The following is an 18,703-nucleotide window of genomic DNA, read 5'->3' as shown; positions in this document are numbered from 1 at the left end:
TGAGAGTGTGTCTGTGTGCAGAGCAGACTGTTGCCAAAGCAGTTCAATTATTGCATAAATATGAACTGAAGGCTGTGCTAGAGGAAGCAACCAACTCTCCTGTATACACACACGTTGAGGAACAGCTGTGTAAGAGTGATGTGACTCACGGCTCTGTCATCTCCCTGCGTGGAAACCATGGCGTCCCCCATCGTGCATTATTGTGGATAAGTCAGTTCTGCTGACACATTGATGGTTTTCCATTATAGACATTAGACGCACTTATGACACGAGTACTCTTCTGCAATCTAAGATAGATGCCTTGTTGTCATGGCATCAATCCCATACCTGGATGGTTGGATCCAGTGCACGAGCATTTCATTCAGTGTGAGTCAAAGCAGAACAATGTTTATTGTTTGGATTTACAGAGAGGGATTACAAGCACAACCTGCACTTTTAAACTAAATCAACGTGACTAACCATCTTTATTGGACACACTGTGATCCCATGGACATACTTTAGTAAATACTTTAGAGTCTTGAGTTCTTCATTCCTGCAACTAAAAGGCTTACTTCACTTGATCACGTTAAGAAAGAGCTAAGTACTCACTAGTTTGCACTGAAGTTCTGCATCCATGGCCATGCATGAGGATCACACATACTTTATAGGTGATTGTTGAACCTTATTTGAATATGTACTGTATATACGTTTATACTCTAGTTCTGCTCACATTGCCTTCTTCTGCCCATGAATCCTTACTTTGGATTTCCTTTACCCTTTAACTCAGCAAAACGTGCTTAGAAACAATTAAAATCGATCACAAGTACTTTATAGGTTTTGTGACTGTTGAACCTTATTTGAATAGAGTATAAACATTTATATATTGTTACTTTCTGGTAATTATATACACTGTAAAATCTTATACAGTTCTTTGTAATTGAAACTCAATTGTATTAATTGGAAAGTTGCAGCTTTATTCCTAAAACACAAATCTCTATCCCCAAAATCAGTGTTTTCCTACAATATTCTTCATGACAATATTACTCAAATGACAGCAGCCAACATGAGCTCTTCTCCTGGGGAGTGTAATCATTACCTGGACTTGATGTGTATTAATGTTTGTCTGCCGGGGGGGAAACAGTCTGTACAAAATGAGCCAGTAAAAACAGTCATTCGGCCACATTCGCAGTGTTCTCCCAGTAGATCTACCACACAGAACATTGCGTTCATAAACACACGGCCGATTGAGAAAGTTAGACGTGTTGCGTGTTCTGGGAAATCTCCAGATATGCTCACCACCTGTCCTGATACTCGCTGGACCCATGACTGAACACTTTGAGAGACGAGCTGTTTTTAATCCGCTGAGGAATTCACCTCCCGGGCACCAGTCCCACCAAGGTGTTATTATATTCGCCCATCTTGTAATCATTTTGTCCAAATATTATGAATCAACTGCATAGCAGAACATTCTGTGCATAATAAAAACTGCTGGTTATTTTGGTGACATTTGGCGAGAATGCAGGAACAACAATTGAGTTAGAAGTCAAAATGTATACGGCCTATTGCGTTGTTTTAACATCTTTAAAGAGGTCATGTTATGCTTTTTGGGCTTTCCCTTTCCTGCTGTGTGTTATATAGGTTGTGGTTCATGTAAATGACTGCAACATCCTAAAATCCCTCTGTTCCCTCCAGGAGTTTCTAATTTGCCCTTGCATAATATTCACTATCTGGTGCCTCAGCAGCGGTTTACTTTTAAGTTAATTCTCTCATTTATTTTCTATGATTTTGCCCGCTACACCTTTGTTTACTTCCTGAACATAGTGACATCACTATGTTACGCTTCTATTGGCTAGCCCTCCAACACATTGTACATGACCTCTCTAAGCGGTTGCCCAATCACAACAGAGCCGACCAGCTAACCAATCAGAGCAGACTGGGCTCTGGTTTCAGACAGAGGGTGAAAAGAGGTGCTGCAGCACAGGCAGTATGAGAACAATAAAGAGCTTTTTGAACATTAAAGCATGGAGACATGTCCCAGTAGAGCAGTGGTTCTCAAACTTTTTCTGTCAGGCCCCCCTTTGGAGAAAAAAAAAAGTTGGGCCCCCCCAACACAAATAGTTAGGCTCAGTGGCGGCGCCAGAGATTTATGGGGTAGCTTGACGTTTCATAGAGGGTGCTCGAACATTTAGGGTTTCCCATTAATGTCCCGGTCACTACAGTGGAACTTTCTACTGCAACAATCCCCACGCATATACACAGTGTACCCGCGACTGTTACAATGAAGGCTCGATAATCAGCTCACGGCATATAGGTGTAAGCACAGCAGGGGTAAAGTGCTATTTTTACAGGTGGTGAGTGGACCTCACATAGGGGGGTCCGGGGGCAAGCTCCCCCGGGAAGATTTATTTTTAAATATTGAAGTTAAAAGCATCAATCTGGTGCACTTTGAGAGCAAAATGAAGAGATCTATGGATACATCTCCCATTTGAAACAGAACTGTTAACAGATTTACTTTATCTTTATGGATATTTTACAAATCACCCTTTTAAACTTTATTCTTGTTTCACTGTCATATATTATTTCATACCTGTTTTTCATTTATTCTCTTATTTTTTTATAACTATAATGATCATATAAACGTGTGCCTCGGAAATAATTGTTTACATTAATGGTGACCAAAACGTTTGAGACCCACTGATGCCCCGGCCACACGAGGACGAAAACGGCCGTTTGCGTTACTGTTTAGTGTCATATAGACCATTCGGCCACACGAGGACGACCGCATACGGCACTAAACGACTGAGGAAACGATAACGGGTCCCAAGGTGGATAGAACGGCATACGCAACGCTCTGGGGGGTCAAACAGCTCCGTGTGTACGCCCTATACGCTTATTTTCTGATAATGATTGCGCAATAGCCCCGCCTCTCCCCACCTCTGCTGCTCACCTCCGCGTACCCTGCGCCATTGCTGATGTGTTTCGCCACCAACAACAACAACAATGGCGGATCGCAGAGTTGCTATCGTGCTCCGGACGCTACTGACCATGCTACAGTTCTTTGTGCAACATCTACAGCAGACTTACACATCCAGGGGGATCTTACTCGCTGCTTTTGTGGATATGTACTGCAGCTTCAGCGATCATTTTCTGATAATGATTGTGCAATAGCCCCGCCTCTCCCCACCTCTGCTGCTCACCCCCGCGTCAAAGTAAACTGCACACTGAATTCAGATTATTTATCTTTCTCTCGATATGGACATAAACGCGAGTGAAGTCTAATCTGACAGGACGGAGACACCTCTCAAACTACCTAAACTAGTTATAAATATGTTTATTTTTACTGTCGGCCGGGTCACTCATTAGTGTATCAGCTGCTGCATGAGACAGACACTGGCGCTGTCCGAAGAGAGGGAGGAAAAAGAGAGGCTCCGTGTATTTATATTATTATATTATATAGAGTCATTATTCATTTGTTTTAAAGCTCAATAAATAACAAAGAAGACCTTTGACCGGCACTTTTATAATTTTGTCGGAAGATTTAAACTTTAATACACGTTGACTGGCTAAAAACTCTGCCCGGTTCCCTCGGCCCCCACCGCGGAGAATAAACAGAAGGGCAACCATGACAACCATGCTTCTTCGCTGCTTTTGTGGAGGAAGTTACAGCGCCACGTACAGGCTCCTGCATGTACTGCAGCTTCTCCAGCGGTTGGAGCTAAACGGAGCGGTCTCGTGTGGGCAGACACTATCCGGATAACTATTGCGTGTGGACGGAAGCTTGTTTGCGATTGCGTTAATCCTATGCGTTTAGCCGTTTTCGTCCTCGTGTGGCCGGGGTCTGAGTCTCTCAGTCTGACAGGAGAGGACTCTCCTCCACCTTGTTGTTGAAACAACTCCTTATATCCGTTAGCGTAGCTCGATAGCACCAGAAGCTAACAACAACGATCTCCAGTACCGGTGCGCTCTCTCGCTCGCGCACGCACACAAAATGGCTCGTTCCACACACACACAGAGCCGAGCTTTTTTATTTTATTTTTCAAATTATGATATATTTTTTTTTATAACAATTTTTCCTCCTGGTCTCTCGGGCCCCCCCTGGCATGACTCTGCGCTAGGGCTGAACGATTAATCGATTTTAAAACGAAATCGCGATTTGTAATGATGCGATTATCACATCGCAATTTTTTTTTACTTTTTTTTTTTTACAATTTTTTTTGTTTTATTCTTGTGTGTCAGTCATCCACACCAATCAGAAGTGCTCTGCTCCACATGTACCAGCCATTTTTAATCAATCAGAAGTGGCCCATGATAGAAGGTGACAGACAGATTGATCCAATCACCTGCCAAGTATTTCTGAAAGTGCCTGCCCTTTCCAAATGGCTTCCAATGGAGCTTTCCTAGATGGTTTGGTGAAACAAACCGTCTGAGTCAGGTTAGTAATGCTCCATCACATGTTTCTATTACAGGGTGTATCTTAAACTGAAGCTTGACTTTAAAGCAACCCAACGGAAGTTTCATGTAAGTTTAGTTATTTCACTCGTAGCTCGGGCTGCGGGGGCGCTAGAGACGGGAGCACGTTGATACGACCTTCCTAGCCGGAGATATGGCCGCATTTTACAATAAACTTCCGTTGGGTCGCTTAAAAACAAATATCACAAATCGAATCGCAATATTTGTCAGAAAAATCGCAATTCGATTTTTTTCCCAAAATCGTGCAGCCCTACTCTGCGCCCCCCACTTTGAGAACCACTGCAGTAGAGACACTACATCCTGATATGAACCTGAGAATTTGCAGAATATGACCTCTTTAAGGAAGCTTATTTTAAATTCGTGATACAGGAAGGAGTTGTAGGGAGATTTGAAGACATCCCTCAGGTCTGCTCTCACAGGGAACGACACAGAAAATAAATGCCATTGTTTCGTCACCAAGAGTGAGACATTTTAGTTCACATGCATTCAACCACAATAGTTTGTAACATTAGATTGAAGACCTACTATAACCAGACCTTACTGAAACCAAGGACTGTGGTTCAAAACCCTGTCTTCCAGGTATCAAACTGCTCATGCGAATAATTGACTTTTTACAACATCCTCAGAAAATGACCCTTCTCTTTTCAGCTGAGCTCAGACAGCCACTGAAGCAACACCACACATAAAACCCAAAGAACTTGAAGTTACGACACACTAAAGCTTATGTATTTTTTAGATGTTATATCATTCGAGTATTGCTCAACAGTGTGGGTTAATGTAAAAACCAACATCTGCAAAATGTTGTTTCTTTGGTAATATGAAGGAAACCTGTTGAAACCAGCATCTGACGTGTGACAAGCGTTTCAACACGTCTCTTTTCAACATGCTTGCATGTGTGTTTTGGGGAACAAACATCAGCAAGAGGCCCGTAAGAGAGAGGACAAACTCTTTGTTTTAAAATTACTTTTAAAGTTTATTCAAAGAAAAAAACCTTCAGGAAAATACATGACTTCCTGTCATACACAGAGAGGACATAAGTTAGAGTAGCATGGAAGAAACAGCAGAGGAAAAACACGTTGCCTCACATCCAAGCCTGCAGCGAGCGTTACTGCATGTTTCCACGAGAAGCAGCGCTATGTGAATACCTGAAATGAACACGTGTGTTCTCTTATTGTTTTGAAAGTAGGTTATTAAGTGGGGATGACGAAAGAAAAGAAAATATCCAGCAATAACCGGGCTCAAAAACAAAGAATTAAAGACTCGTATGCATTAAAACATAAATATCGTGATGCACATTAGTGTAACAAAACATTGCCTCTGTAAACATTTTCTCCACCTATGGTGAGCGTAATAATATTAAACCACCGCAGTCGCATAGTTACGTGTACATAGACCTACAGAAACTATTGTTAAGCTTTCCGACTAGCTCTAAAACTTAAGAATACACAATGCTTCAAGTGATTTTTTTTAATGGATTTCCAAGTAGTGATTTTCATAACAATAGGTTAACATGTTTTAAATGCTGCCCCCATGGCACGGTTCCAATGCAACTTTCAGACTTATCTCTCATCTATTTTTTATACCCATTAAGAATATCAATAAAAACCACTATTTTTTAAGAAGTCAATACAGCCATTCATCAAGGCTTTGATGCATAAGAGACACACACTGGGTAGTACTGCACACACACACACACACCTCAGACGACACAGCATTGAGGGATCAGAACTGCTTTTCTGTAAGAGGGCCGGTAACAGATTGACAGACCTTGTCAAAAACACTGCCCTCGTGTTTAAATGTCATCGTCAGGGGAAAGCACACCCTTTGTTTGTGACCCGACGTGTGTTGACATGAGGCGAGTTCACGTCACGTCAGATGAAACAGAGGAAAGTCCAGCCCGAAGGAGATCGATGCTGCCGTTTGCCGCCCAGTCCTTCACATATACACACAACTTAAATAACAGCTGGAGCAGGAAGTCGAGGGGGGGGGGGACAAAGAAGAGGGGTTCCTTCCTCCGTAAAAGTGGGTTTCCGTCTCCGCAGACAGCCGTGAGGAGAAGTCCTGCTCTTTCCCATCATCACAGGTACACTGACATCCAGAGTCTGAACAAAAAACCCTCATCAGCTCTGCAAGGCATTTGGAAAAAGCCCCCCCCCCCCCTCGGAAAATATCTACACCTGACGTAGAGGCTCCCGCTGCTGCAGCTTCTCAATTGTCTTTACTTGAAATTGAACATCTAGGATCACTTGTGACAAGATACAAAGCAAAAATAACATCATCTCATGCCTCGGACCACCACACAGTAATACGTCTTTCTACATTCTTGACACTTAGTGCATTGCATTCATACAAATGGGACATGATTTGAAATCCACAAAAACACTCCTCTGCTGACCATGCGTTTATCTCTCTGCCACCTAGAACACATGTTGTCGATGACACTGAACTCTCCGACCTCACACACATAACTCTCTCCTCTCCTTCGTCCACCATTAGTATATATTTTTTAAATGTATATCTTGACTATTCACAGCAGTTTGAGTTCTCGAGTTGCACGAGGCGAGTATATGTAGTCATGTTTCATCCTGTTTAAAAACATGACACTATCTGGAAGATTCAATGAACTTTTTATTATACATAGACACCTTTTTTATTTCAATAAATCTTTTGGACCACATCACTTTTCTTATTAGACAAACACACCTTGCACTTCTGTGGGTTCAGAGTAAAAGCAAGCTAACTGTGGGTGGATGTGCGTCAATCTTAAAAAAACAAAACAAGGTAAAAGACATGTTTTACTCCACATAGATACACTTATCTTCAAGGAATAATAATAGTAATAATTGAAAAAATACTATTCTGAAATCCATCTGCTTCGGCGTTTTCTCTCTCTTTATCACCCTCCTTTTTTAAAAGCACCTGTCCAAACAACACAATACTTGAACGACACACACACACACCCACCTGTCGAGTCCCATCCATCAGACTTACAGTACTACCTCAAATATTTACTCTCCAGTCCCACTTGCTCCGGGTTTTTTTACAAGTTTCCCCCAGGCTGACCGTCTCCACCTCTAACCAGCATGCCAGCAGTAATTGGACCAAACAGAAGTACATTTACACACACTACTGTAGTATTAATACAACAGACTGCCACCCTACCGGCCTCTTAAACACTCACATGAAAGAGCAGGGGGATTTCTTAAAGACAGAAGGTAGTAGCATTACAAGTGGTGCTAGTAGGTAGAAGACCTCCAGATTACTGACCAGCCCAGGAGAAAGGATGTAGAGTAAAAAAAGAAAATAAATCCCATCGCACCATAAAACGGAGAGGGAAACCAAAAGTAGTTAACCCCCTTTTTTTCTTAAATTCACATTAATATATTTCTACTTTCATTCATATATCTGATAATCATTTATGTCGTCACTTCAGGCGTCGCAGGCGGCCCCGGAGCTCGGCTGCTGCTCCGGAGGAAAGGTGAAGTCTTTGTTGTTGACACTGGAGAAAAAAGGGCTGGTTGCTCGTGGGTTTTTGTTCTGGTTTGTCCGAAGGGCTGAAAAGACATCGACCGTGGGTTCTGAGATCCAGTGTTAGCGAGGGAGGAGGAGGAGGAAGAGGAAAAGAAGTAGACCTCTACCAGCTGAGCAGGTTGCTGCGGCCCAGAGTCATAAAGTAGACCTGGCTGGAGCCTCCGGACCGAACGGAGGCGAAGAACACCTGAAGGAGAAAGATGGAGGTGTTAAAGATTCAAATGTTTTATTGTCATATGCTCAAAGCTACAGGCAATACAAATCTTCTGACCTGAGCTCCTCCAACAACGCAACATTTATTACGTTTATTGCGGTGATAACTATTAGATCAAATTAGCATATTGCAAGATGACAACTTCTTACTTCATTAGGTTCAAGGTTCTTTGTTTGTCATACGAACATAGCTACAGAGTAGTTATGTCGATGAAAATCTTAGGTCACAGGCTTCTCCAACAGTGCAACACAATAACACAGAAAAATATAGTGCAAGTAAATATTAAAAAGTAAATACAAAAAGAAAAATAGTTGTAAAAAAGTGAAGTAGTGAAATAAGAGTCTATATGCAGGGGTGCACATAACTTTGTTGCTCTGGTTCTCAAAGGAGCACCTGGAGAAGTTGCTTGGTGCGCATCCTTAAAATCAAATAAACCGGACCTTTTGAGGGGTACTTGACTTCTTGAACGGGGGGGGAGGTGCGCTAGTGAGCACGCTCATGAATTGTTCGCCGGTTACTGTGCGGAGCGCATAAAGCAGACCCTTCACGCGATAGCGAGGGGTAGAGCGAGGGATCGCAGACGGATTAAAAAATTAAACCTAAATGGCTCGCGAATTATACTTTAGCGGCCGTTAATATACCTGGGCGGCCCGCCCAAGTAAAGTCTACTGTATGTGTGGGAAACCCTGCTATCTTACCAGTTCTTATGCGACTCGCAAATATCTCTCTCTTCTCTTTTCTATCTCTCTCAATGTTGGTGCGCAAATGCACCTTTTTTCAAATGATCCGGTGCTCCTTTTTTGGCGGGGGGGGGGGGGGAACCAGTTATGTGCAGCCCTGTCTATATGCAAGCTATTGGAATGATATATTAGATAATAGATAAATAATTACTAAGTAGCAGATGTTGTTTCAACAGTTCAGGTGTTTAACAGTCTTATGGCCTGTGGGATGAAACTGTCTCTGAGTCTGGTGGTTTTTGTCCGGATGCTGCGGTACCGCCAGACGGCAGCAGACTGAACAGTTTGTGGCTGGGGTGATGGGGGTCTTTTCATCTGTCATTATTCACTCAGCTGCAGTTTGAGTTTAAACAGGAAACCTCATGTCCTGGGTTGGGAGGGTTAATGCTGTTACAGTTACTAGTTATCTGTAAATGTATGATATTGACAACTTCTCCTCAGAATCCTAATCAATGGATGATTCAACAAGTGGACTAAGAAACTTTCTGGAACTGAAACTCATTGTATATGCTACAGTACCCAAAAGCTCTCATCATGTCCCATTCAGGCTAAAGAACCACAGAGGAAAGAACAAATGTCTTCTCTAATTGTGTACTTCTCGTATGTCCAAACAGACCTGAAAAGTATGTTAAAGGGAGAAGAGAAACTAGAGCAGGTACTTCCACAACTCTCAGAGCTGTGTCCTCTCAAATGTCCTAAACAAATATATGAAAGCACAAGCAGATAATACAACTCAATGGGGCGAAACTAGCCTGTCAACAGCGGTGGTACGTTGTCAACATATTTCTGATAGTGTATTTTTGGTGAGATGCCTTTCTGCCAAAAAAAGGGCACTATGTGGACACAGGCCCAACGCTGAACAGTAACCTATCCCACTTTACAGGATGTGTTGCTGTCTCACCTTGTCGTTTCTCTCACAGAGGAACTTGAGTCTCTGGGCTCTCTTGTGCATGAAGACGCCGTCCAGATGTCCCGTCTCCACCGAGCGGATCTCGATGGCCTTCTCCCCCCAACCCATGATCTGGTTGGAGCGGATGTAGGCTGCAAAAAGGTATTTAGGTTAACCAAGCGATATACTGATCATCACTTGATGCCTTTCAAGTGTGTGTGTGTGTGTGTGTGTGTGTGTGTGTGTGTGTGTGTGTGTGTGTGTGTGTGTGTGTGTGTGTGTGTGTGTGTGTGTGTGTGTGTGTGTGTTTACAGTGCAGCTGTAGGGCGAATGATCAATGCTAGAGGTTGTGTGGGTGAAATACAATAGCTGTGTGCATATGTTAGCATGTGTTAGCTAATGATTAATCAATGATGAGCAATTCATCGGGGAGAATTTAATAATAAACTATAAGGTGTGCAGAGATGGCAAAAGTACACACATCTTTACTCAAGTAGAAGTACAGATACTCGTGTTTAAAAATACTCTAGTAAAAGTAGAAGTACTGACTAAACTTCTTTACTCAAGTCAAAGTAAAGAGGCTTTGAAATGTACTTCAGTAAAAAGTACCCATAACTAGCAGCTGTTTTAAAGAGTACCTGACCTCCCTTTATATTAATAGAACAATAATGTCATTGTTAGCTAATGAATGTTTCCATGCTGAACAACGGCAACATGACAACGTTTCCATTAGTCCCTCTTCTTTAGAGAAGACCAGGAAATGATGGATACACGGATCGTGTTCCAATCAATAGGCACGCAATGACTCTGAAGAATAATGATCACGCATCAAACACACATTCAAACTAAAGGAACCAGCTGTTTGGAAAATGAGAGAAGTAGAAAGTACAGGTATTTGTGTTCAACATGTAAGAAGTAGAAAGTACAGGTATTTGAGTTCAACATGTAAGAAGTAGAAAGTACAGGTGTTTGTGTAACTTGTGCCCCCCTGCGACTCACCCACGGAGGTCGGCATCTCGCCCCACTGCAGCACCACGTCTTTGGTGATGCGTCCGTACGTGTTGACGTAGACTCCTTCGTCCTCGTAGCACACCAGCAGCTCGATGCCGTCGGTGTTGGGCAGGATGATGATGGCGTGAGACTGGATGTGGGTCTGGATCTGCAGAAACACAAAACAACACGGTGTCTGGTGATGAGTTTTATCTGGGAAAATGTGTGATTTGATTACAAAGCATTCATGATCAACTTCAGCAGAGGATTATGATATGATATGGATCCTTTTACGAGTTAGCCGCTACAATGGGAAACTCTACGGAAGGGGATTAGGGCAGGGACAAGTGACATTTATTTGGAGATCTGACCAAAAGTGATGTTCTTCTTCTGATAGAATTTTTTTTCGAGACTTTCAGGAAAAAAAAGAAATATTTTCTAAGAATTTTGACATTTTTCTCAGAATTCTGAGATTTTCAGATGTATATTTTTTTAATGTCTCAGATTTTGACATTTTTCTCAGAATTCTCATATTTTGAGAATTAAATAAATAAATATATTTGTTTTTTCTGAAATTTGACTTTTTTGTGAATTGAGATTTTTAGGATTTTTTTATTTACTTCTCGGAATGTCACATTTTTATCATGAATTCTGATACTTTGAGAATATTTATTATTATTTCTCAGAAGTCAGACTTTAACCTCAGAACAAATATTGTGGCCTGAATCATCTTCTGTTAAAAACTCAAATCCCATCAGCTCACTAACCTAACACTAACCTTTCAGTCTGAGAAGTGATTGTCTTCTGAAACCTCCTTTGAATAGATGTGTGTGTACATAATAGGCGCATTCACACTGCGGTACTTTTCCCACAAAGGTTCATGTGAACTTAGTTCATGTGAACTCTTTTATCGCGTTCACACCAAAAGAGCCAGTACTAAAATTAGTTCATGTGAACCTTTTTACCCCCACGAAAGTCCCTGCTAGAGAGCAGGGACTTTCGAGCGGCTCTCTTGTGAGAAAAGAGCTATATTTCTGATTGGCTGGGCGGATTGCAAACCACGCCCCGTAAAACTCCCAAAAAGTTTTGTGAAGCCGCCATTTTATTATCCTTGCATTAGCATTAGCATTAGCCCAGCGCAGAAACGCAGAGAGACTAACTTATGGCAACACAAAAGAAAACATGGGAGCGGTGGAGAGGAGGTGTCGGCGTTCTGGCGATTTACTCGGAAGGCTTCAGTAGAAGCTGCTGGGAGTCCCAGCAGCTTCTACTGAAGCCAGTCCCCAACTCCGGGAACTTCCAGCCGGGGACTTTGGGCGGCAGTATACGCCGTGAAGTGGTTTGCGGCCTGCCAGTAAACCCAAAGCAGAAGAAGAACAAGTGACGTCAGCGGCTTCATTTGCCTAATCCACCCCCAGGGACTTTTTCCAGTGTGAACGCGATCTGTACTTAGTTCATGAGAACTAAAGAGTTCTCATGAACTAAGTTCACATGAACCTTTGTGGGAAAAGTACCGCAGTGTGAATGCGCCTAATGCATGCTGTTCTTACGTGTGTGGGCAGGTAGATGTCGTACACGGCCCCAGAGTCGACGTCCACGGCGTGGAAGCCTGAAGCTGAGCCGTAGATGACCTTTAACCTCTGACCCTCCTCCACGGTCAGGTCCACCAGCAGGGGCTTGTGCACCAGGTCACCGAAAGACTGAGAATCACACAGGTCAGAAAAACAGCTCGAGCATCATGAGGGTAAATAATTGTCAGTATTTATAGCAAGCTGAACAACATCTGACCCTTTTACAACAAACACAAAATGTTTTTACTTACATTGTAACCCTGCTAATAATCCCCAATTTGTATGATATGTGTATCTTTTTTTGTGTGTGTTAAAAGCAAATCATATGCATTATATTTTTGTTTTACAGATAATCATTTTATCGTCAAATGTTTCAGGTTAATTCATGTGTCCCTGCTGTTAAAAGGCCACTGTAGATTTAACATCAGCTGACTGCAATGTAAGATATTCTCCTTAAAGTGTATACACGTCACATGACAAGAGCTGGACATCTGAGCGAGGCGTTGACTCACCTTGAAGGCCATGAACTTGTGGTAGGGTTTGGGGGCCCAGGCGTAGACCTCCACCGAGTTCTTCAGAGCGAGAACCAAGAACTTGATCCTCTCATATTTCACTGGGGAGCAGAAGACACAAAGTAACATTAGAAGAAGAAAAAGGCATGAGAGTGAGAAACTAGCATCAGCTGCACACAGGTTCTGCTGCTGATGACTGTTTAGCAACTTTGGTGGCTCACCCATCATCATGGCCAGGTGCGTGATCAGGTAGTCCCTGCCGGTCATTAACCCTTAGGTCTCCCGTGACCCGTTTCAAATGATATAATAACTACGCTCTAGTTTTTTGTATCGGAACAAAGCTTCATGATATCCCCCACAACAGATATATAAACACTACAAAACAGGTTTTGACCATTTTAGCCAAGTCTGAAGGTCTCTAAAAAAAAAAAGTGTATAATTTGGTGTTCGGGTCTGGGGAGACCCAGCAGCATTGTTGTGGGTCAGTCGGGGTCAAATTTGGCCCAATCAAGATCCATCTTTGACTTTAGACACCCCTCCCCCTTCATCCACTGTAACAATCATTTTTCGCAACATGCACCTGGTCTCCACCCCCTCCCCCCCCTCCCCCCACGGGAACTCCACGTTTCTCAAAGAATATGTACACTAACGGCCCGTCCACACTCCAGCTTCGACAGCTTCAAAAACGGTTTCCAACGCGTCTGCCCATTCACTTTGAATGGGGTGACGTCACTTTTCGCCGAACTGCATTGTGGGAAGCGGTGGAAGCGTCAGCCAATCAAATCATATGCCAGTACAAGCTCTAGCCAATCAAACCGCTGCTTGTGTGTCAGGGGCGGGAGAGTCATGTGATTGGTTGTTGGTCGAGCTTCAGACACGCCCAGCTCCAAGCTTTTTTTGAAGCTGTAGTGTGGACGGGCCGTAACACTTGAACCTGAACACACACATGCACATGGGCAATATGTGGTGTAATGTGTTTTGTGCCATAACATTAAATGACATTTAGTTTTTTAGATTGCACGGTTATGAATGCATAATAAGTTAGTTATGATTATGTTAAAACAATATTGGATGATAGTCATTTTTTGTGTGTGTTTTAGACTGAAATAAATCATGGGTCAAAATTGACCCGCGAACACCATGAACGGTAACAGCTTTCGAACACAAGGGTTAAGAAGACAAGTTAATTATATAATCTGGGATATGAATGTATACTTTTCTGTAACTATAAAGGGATTTAAAAGGACAAGAAAAGAGGAGTGTTAAACTTTAAGAAATGTCTAATTAAAAAAATGTGTCTCAGTTTTTAAAATGTCCCTACATCGCTGCTCCTTGACCAAACATCTGTCGAATAATACATTTGATATGTATATATTTAAAGGGTTTTAAGTATATAATATAATACTTGTGCAGAAAACTCAACCAAGATGTCACAGAACAGTTGGGGCGCTTTGTCCGAATATTTCACAAAAACAGATTTAAAATGTGTTTTCTTTGGAAAGTCCTTTACTTCCCAAAAGTGTGCCAACTTGCATAAAACTTAAATCCGACACGAAATCGATTCACACTATAAAATAAAACTTCCTCGACAGGAAATGGATTTCATGTCAGCTCTGAAGAGGAGTTTCCAACAGGAAGTGCCGATCAGCGCCAACATCACTGAGGGCATTCTGAGCTGTAGACAGGTCGTTGTGTCCACTCAGCCATCGCTGCATTATTACTTCATCGAGGGCTTTCCTTCAATCCTTATCTTCCGAAATCCCAAACATTTATAAATCAGTGTGCTGCTCTTCAAAACAGTCAATAATTGAGAACGGATGGTCATTATAAGTAAGGTACAAATAAAACAGTATCACACAAATGCCTGGTTAGTGTCGCCTGACTTTATATGTGTGTTTTTTACAAGTGTGTGGTCGCATTCAACTTTATTCTCTCTCCATGAACTGTTATTGTGTGACGAAGATGGCTTCGTCACTGTGGACTGACGGCTTCTGGCTATGTATATTGCACATGTGTTTTATTTTGAAAAGTGTTCCCTTTCCCCATGTCTGTTGCTGTTGATTGTGTGCACCTGGTGCCCCTGTTGTCTCCTCCCCCCCTCACCTGTGTCTTGTTGGGTTAATTAGTGTGGGTATTTAGGCTCTGTGTGTTCTGTGATTTTGGGTGTGTGAGATCCTTGTGGCTGCTGACTGTGTTCAGGTGGACAGCAACTGAGGCTGTGAATCATGTGTCAGCGATGAATAAATGCCCACACCGGGTTGTATTTGGACGTTCTGCCTCCTTGCTTGGTCGGGCCGCTCAACGGTCAGTCTCACATATTGCTACGGTTAATTTCGCCACAGCCCACGACGTAATAATAATAATAGATGACATTTGTAAAGCGACTTTCAAGGGACCCAAAGGGGCAAATAATAAAGTAAAACATGTAATAAATAGCAGTAGGAGTGGAAGCAGGGGGACTGTGATGGGTTAGGGGTCAAAGGCCATGGTGAACAGGTGAGTTTTTAATGACGACGTAAGCCTGAGAATTCAGGACAATGTCGTAATCCTGACTAAAAGTTCTAGGAACACTTTTGACTTTTTTCTCAGAATTCTAAGATCTTCAAGAAAAAGTAGATAATATTTCTTCCTCAAAAGTCAGAATTAGTCAGACGTATTCAATTCTTGACCAGCTGTTCGGGGCCGGTTGCGGTGGAAAGAGGAATAACTGATTCAAATATTTGTATTGAGAAGAAGCAATAGTTCAGACTTCTTTGGGGTGGAAATCAAGCTTCCCTTTTTCAACATAGAAGACAGCCAACAAGAAATAATAAAGAAAACACATAGCGTCACAGGAATACCATACTTAATGCCAGACATAGTCATAGTGGAAAGAGGAAGAACGGGTTTATCCTCGGGCACTAGCTCTGAACTTGACCTACAACCGGTTTTGGTGGAAAAGGGTTCTCAGTATTCTAAGATGTTCAAGAAAGAATAGATCGTTTTTTTTCTCAAAAGTCAGAATTAGTCAGACATTCTTGACCAACAGTTTTTTCGTTCAAAATACGAGCCAGTTTTGGGGCCAGCTCTCGGTAGAAACAGGAAGAACTTGTTTTGTCTTACCGACGTTGTAGTGCACGCAGCCCTCCAGGTCGCCCACGGTGGTCCAGCCCTGCTTCTTCTCCACCTCGGGGTCGTTGTGCAGGATCTTGTTCCTCAGCCAGGACAGGTAGTAAACACGGAGCTTGTTCTTCTTACCTGTCGTACATCAGAGAGGTCAAATAGGCGCTAAAATAAGCTAAAGTCTCTCCTTTACGCCTGTTTTTAAGATAAGACGAGATAAGATACGAGTGAAACACAGGTCAGTACAGATAAGAATTCACGCAAGGATAATGAGAATAAAGTAAGTCTTTTGTAAAGGGTATATTCTAGTGTACATATTGTCAGTGTGTAAGGCCTTGAGGAAGGCTGCAGAAAAGTGTAGCGACTAAAAATATCCTTATTGGCTGCTGAGTTCTTGCAGAGATTATTATTACTATTCTAGTCTGCAATCTTGGTCATGTGAAATGCATCTAAATGATATCATTTTAATCTTTACCGCTGCCATGAGCAGTCTGAAATATAACACAGGAAAAACATTATTAGACGCTGCAGTGGGACGTTTCTCCCTCCTGAAGGTCTGTTTGCAACATTTCGGGAAGTTGGTGAACGTGCGGGTCATGTCGGGACAAATCAACATGCAGAATAACATGAGCCATGTAGTAACAATACATCGCCAGCAGGGCCACTTTTAACTATTGTTCCCTGTGATAATAATTTAAAAAAAGACAAGTTGTAGGGTGATATAATAATGGTCTGAATATGAAAGAATAAAGAATATGCTAAGGTCCATCCATAGCATGCCATTATTGATTATGAAGCAGGCTTCTACCTAATGGTTTTATCCAATTGAACAGTATGTACATCCATACTTGCCAACCTTGAGATCTCAGAAATCGGGAGCATTTCAAAACCACCGCGGGGGGGGGGGTGCTAGTGGATCATCGCCGGAGCTGTATTAGATTAACATTAACATGCTTATTGTAGTTGTAAGTGCACTGCCTTGCGGCCTGTAGCACCATCCTTGATGGAGTATATGTGTGGGCTGGAAACAGTCGTGAGTAAATCTGATTTTGTCAGAAAACGGGAGAAATATGACCCCGGGAGGAAACCGGGAGAGGGCAATGAAATCGGGAGGGTTGGCAAGTATGTGTACATCTCCTATAAGGTCATTGGACATGAAAGCAGATCTGTGCTTTGATTGGAATAATTAAAAAGGTGAGAGTAAAACAAAATATGGCCTTTTGTGTAAACATACTCGTGTCACCACTGTATATCCCAAGTGGAATACATTCCTTTGTATAAATCTTGCAGGGTTTTACGATGATCCTTAAAAAGTCTTAAAATTATGAAAATGCATCTAAAAAATGTCTTAATTTGTATTAAAATTAAATAAATCTCTCAAAGTGTGTGTATGACATGGGAAGTTCAGTTTAATAAATTATATTTTTATTAATAATTATAATATTTATTTGAATTAAAAATGTGTTTATAATATAATTATTATTAAATAAAAAAAGTTTTAAAAGGAAAAATAAATACAAAGTAATAATTATTAATATAATATATATAAAATCGGTATAATCTATTTAAAAAACTAAAAAATGCCGCTCTCAACACCATCTCTAAGACCCGAAAATCTCAGTATTTTTATTGTGAAATTGATCTTCAATGTTATTCTGAGTGGCATTGAAAACGCCTTACGTCTGTTGTTGTTCTGCTTCCTCTCAAACATGTAAACAATCATTCTTTAGCTTCTCAATCAGTGACAATATTTCCATGATGCAAATATTTACATTTTGGCACCGCAATCAAACTATGACATGGACGGAGGTGTTCCTCTGCGAGATTTCCTTCCATGGAAAGCTCAAAGTGTGTGTCAGCGTTACATATTGTAGACACACACACACGGTCACAGAGCTGAGATTTACTCAACATCCGTTCAGCTCAAAATATCTGTTGTGACACAGCGTGCCTGCCGTGTGAGCGCCACGTTGAGAAAGAGGAGAAGTAGCAGCGTGATCACTTTCAATCTGAGAAACCTGAACCACATGTGCACAAATAATATTTATGCAACAGGAGACGTGCACAATTTGTCTGAGGTACGTCGGATACAGTGGTCGGAAGTGACTAAGAACATTTACTCAAGTACAATTCTGAGGTACTTTACTTGAGTATTTCCATGTTATGCTACTTTGTCCACTACATGTATTTAATCCCTTTAGTTACTTCACAGATGTGGATGAATGATGTGAAATCTAATCAAGTGTTGAATGTTGTTTAGTTCCACCTGGAGTAAATCCACCAGCTACCCTGCAGTATACTAAGTCCTTCAAACTAGCTGCACCTTCACCAGCTTTGAGAACACTTTCATGATCAATCATTATAAAACATATCATATATATTATTCTGAAATGGACCAATCTGCACAACGACTACTTTTACTGTCTTTCACTATATTTTGATGAGAATACTTTTCTACTTTTACTTGAGGAACATTTTGAATGCAGGACTTTTACTGTAACAGAGTATTCCTACACTCTGGTACTTCTACTTTTACTCAGATCTGAGTACTTCTACTTTTACTCAAGTACAAGATCTGAGTACTTCTACTTTTACTCAAGTACAAGATCTGAGTACTTCTACTTTTACTCAAGTACAAGATCTGAGTACTTCTACTTTTACTCAAGTACAAGCTCTGAGTACTTCTCCCACCTCTGAATGGATGGGGC

General features: G+C 41.7%; 1 protein-coding gene across 1 annotated transcript in view; it reads right to left on the bottom strand.

Moving 5' to 3' along the window:
* Positions 1-5,401: 5,401 nt before the first annotated feature.
* Positions 5,402-18,703, bottom strand: part of LOC117538083 (TRAF2 and NCK-interacting protein kinase-like) — a gene marked incomplete in the record, with an annotated part of 93,548 nt that continues 80,246 nt past the window's right edge. The window contains 6 exon segments of the mRNA XM_034203611.1: positions 5,402-8,167; positions 9,833-9,972; positions 10,820-10,979; positions 12,361-12,510; positions 12,894-12,994; positions 15,996-16,130. Of these exon segments, the coding sequence (XP_034059502.1) occupies positions 8,084-8,167; positions 9,833-9,972; positions 10,820-10,979; positions 12,361-12,510; positions 12,894-12,994; positions 15,996-16,130 (770 nt within the window).

The sequence above is a fragment of the Gymnodraco acuticeps genome, unplaced genomic scaffold (assembly GCF_902827175.1).
Source record: "Gymnodraco acuticeps unplaced genomic scaffold, fGymAcu1.1, whole genome shotgun sequence".
NCBI lineage: Eukaryota > Metazoa > Chordata > Actinopteri > Perciformes > Bathydraconidae > Gymnodraco > Gymnodraco acuticeps.
Note: the sequence above shows the minus strand (reverse complement) of the source record. Positions and strands in the feature narration are given on the sequence as shown.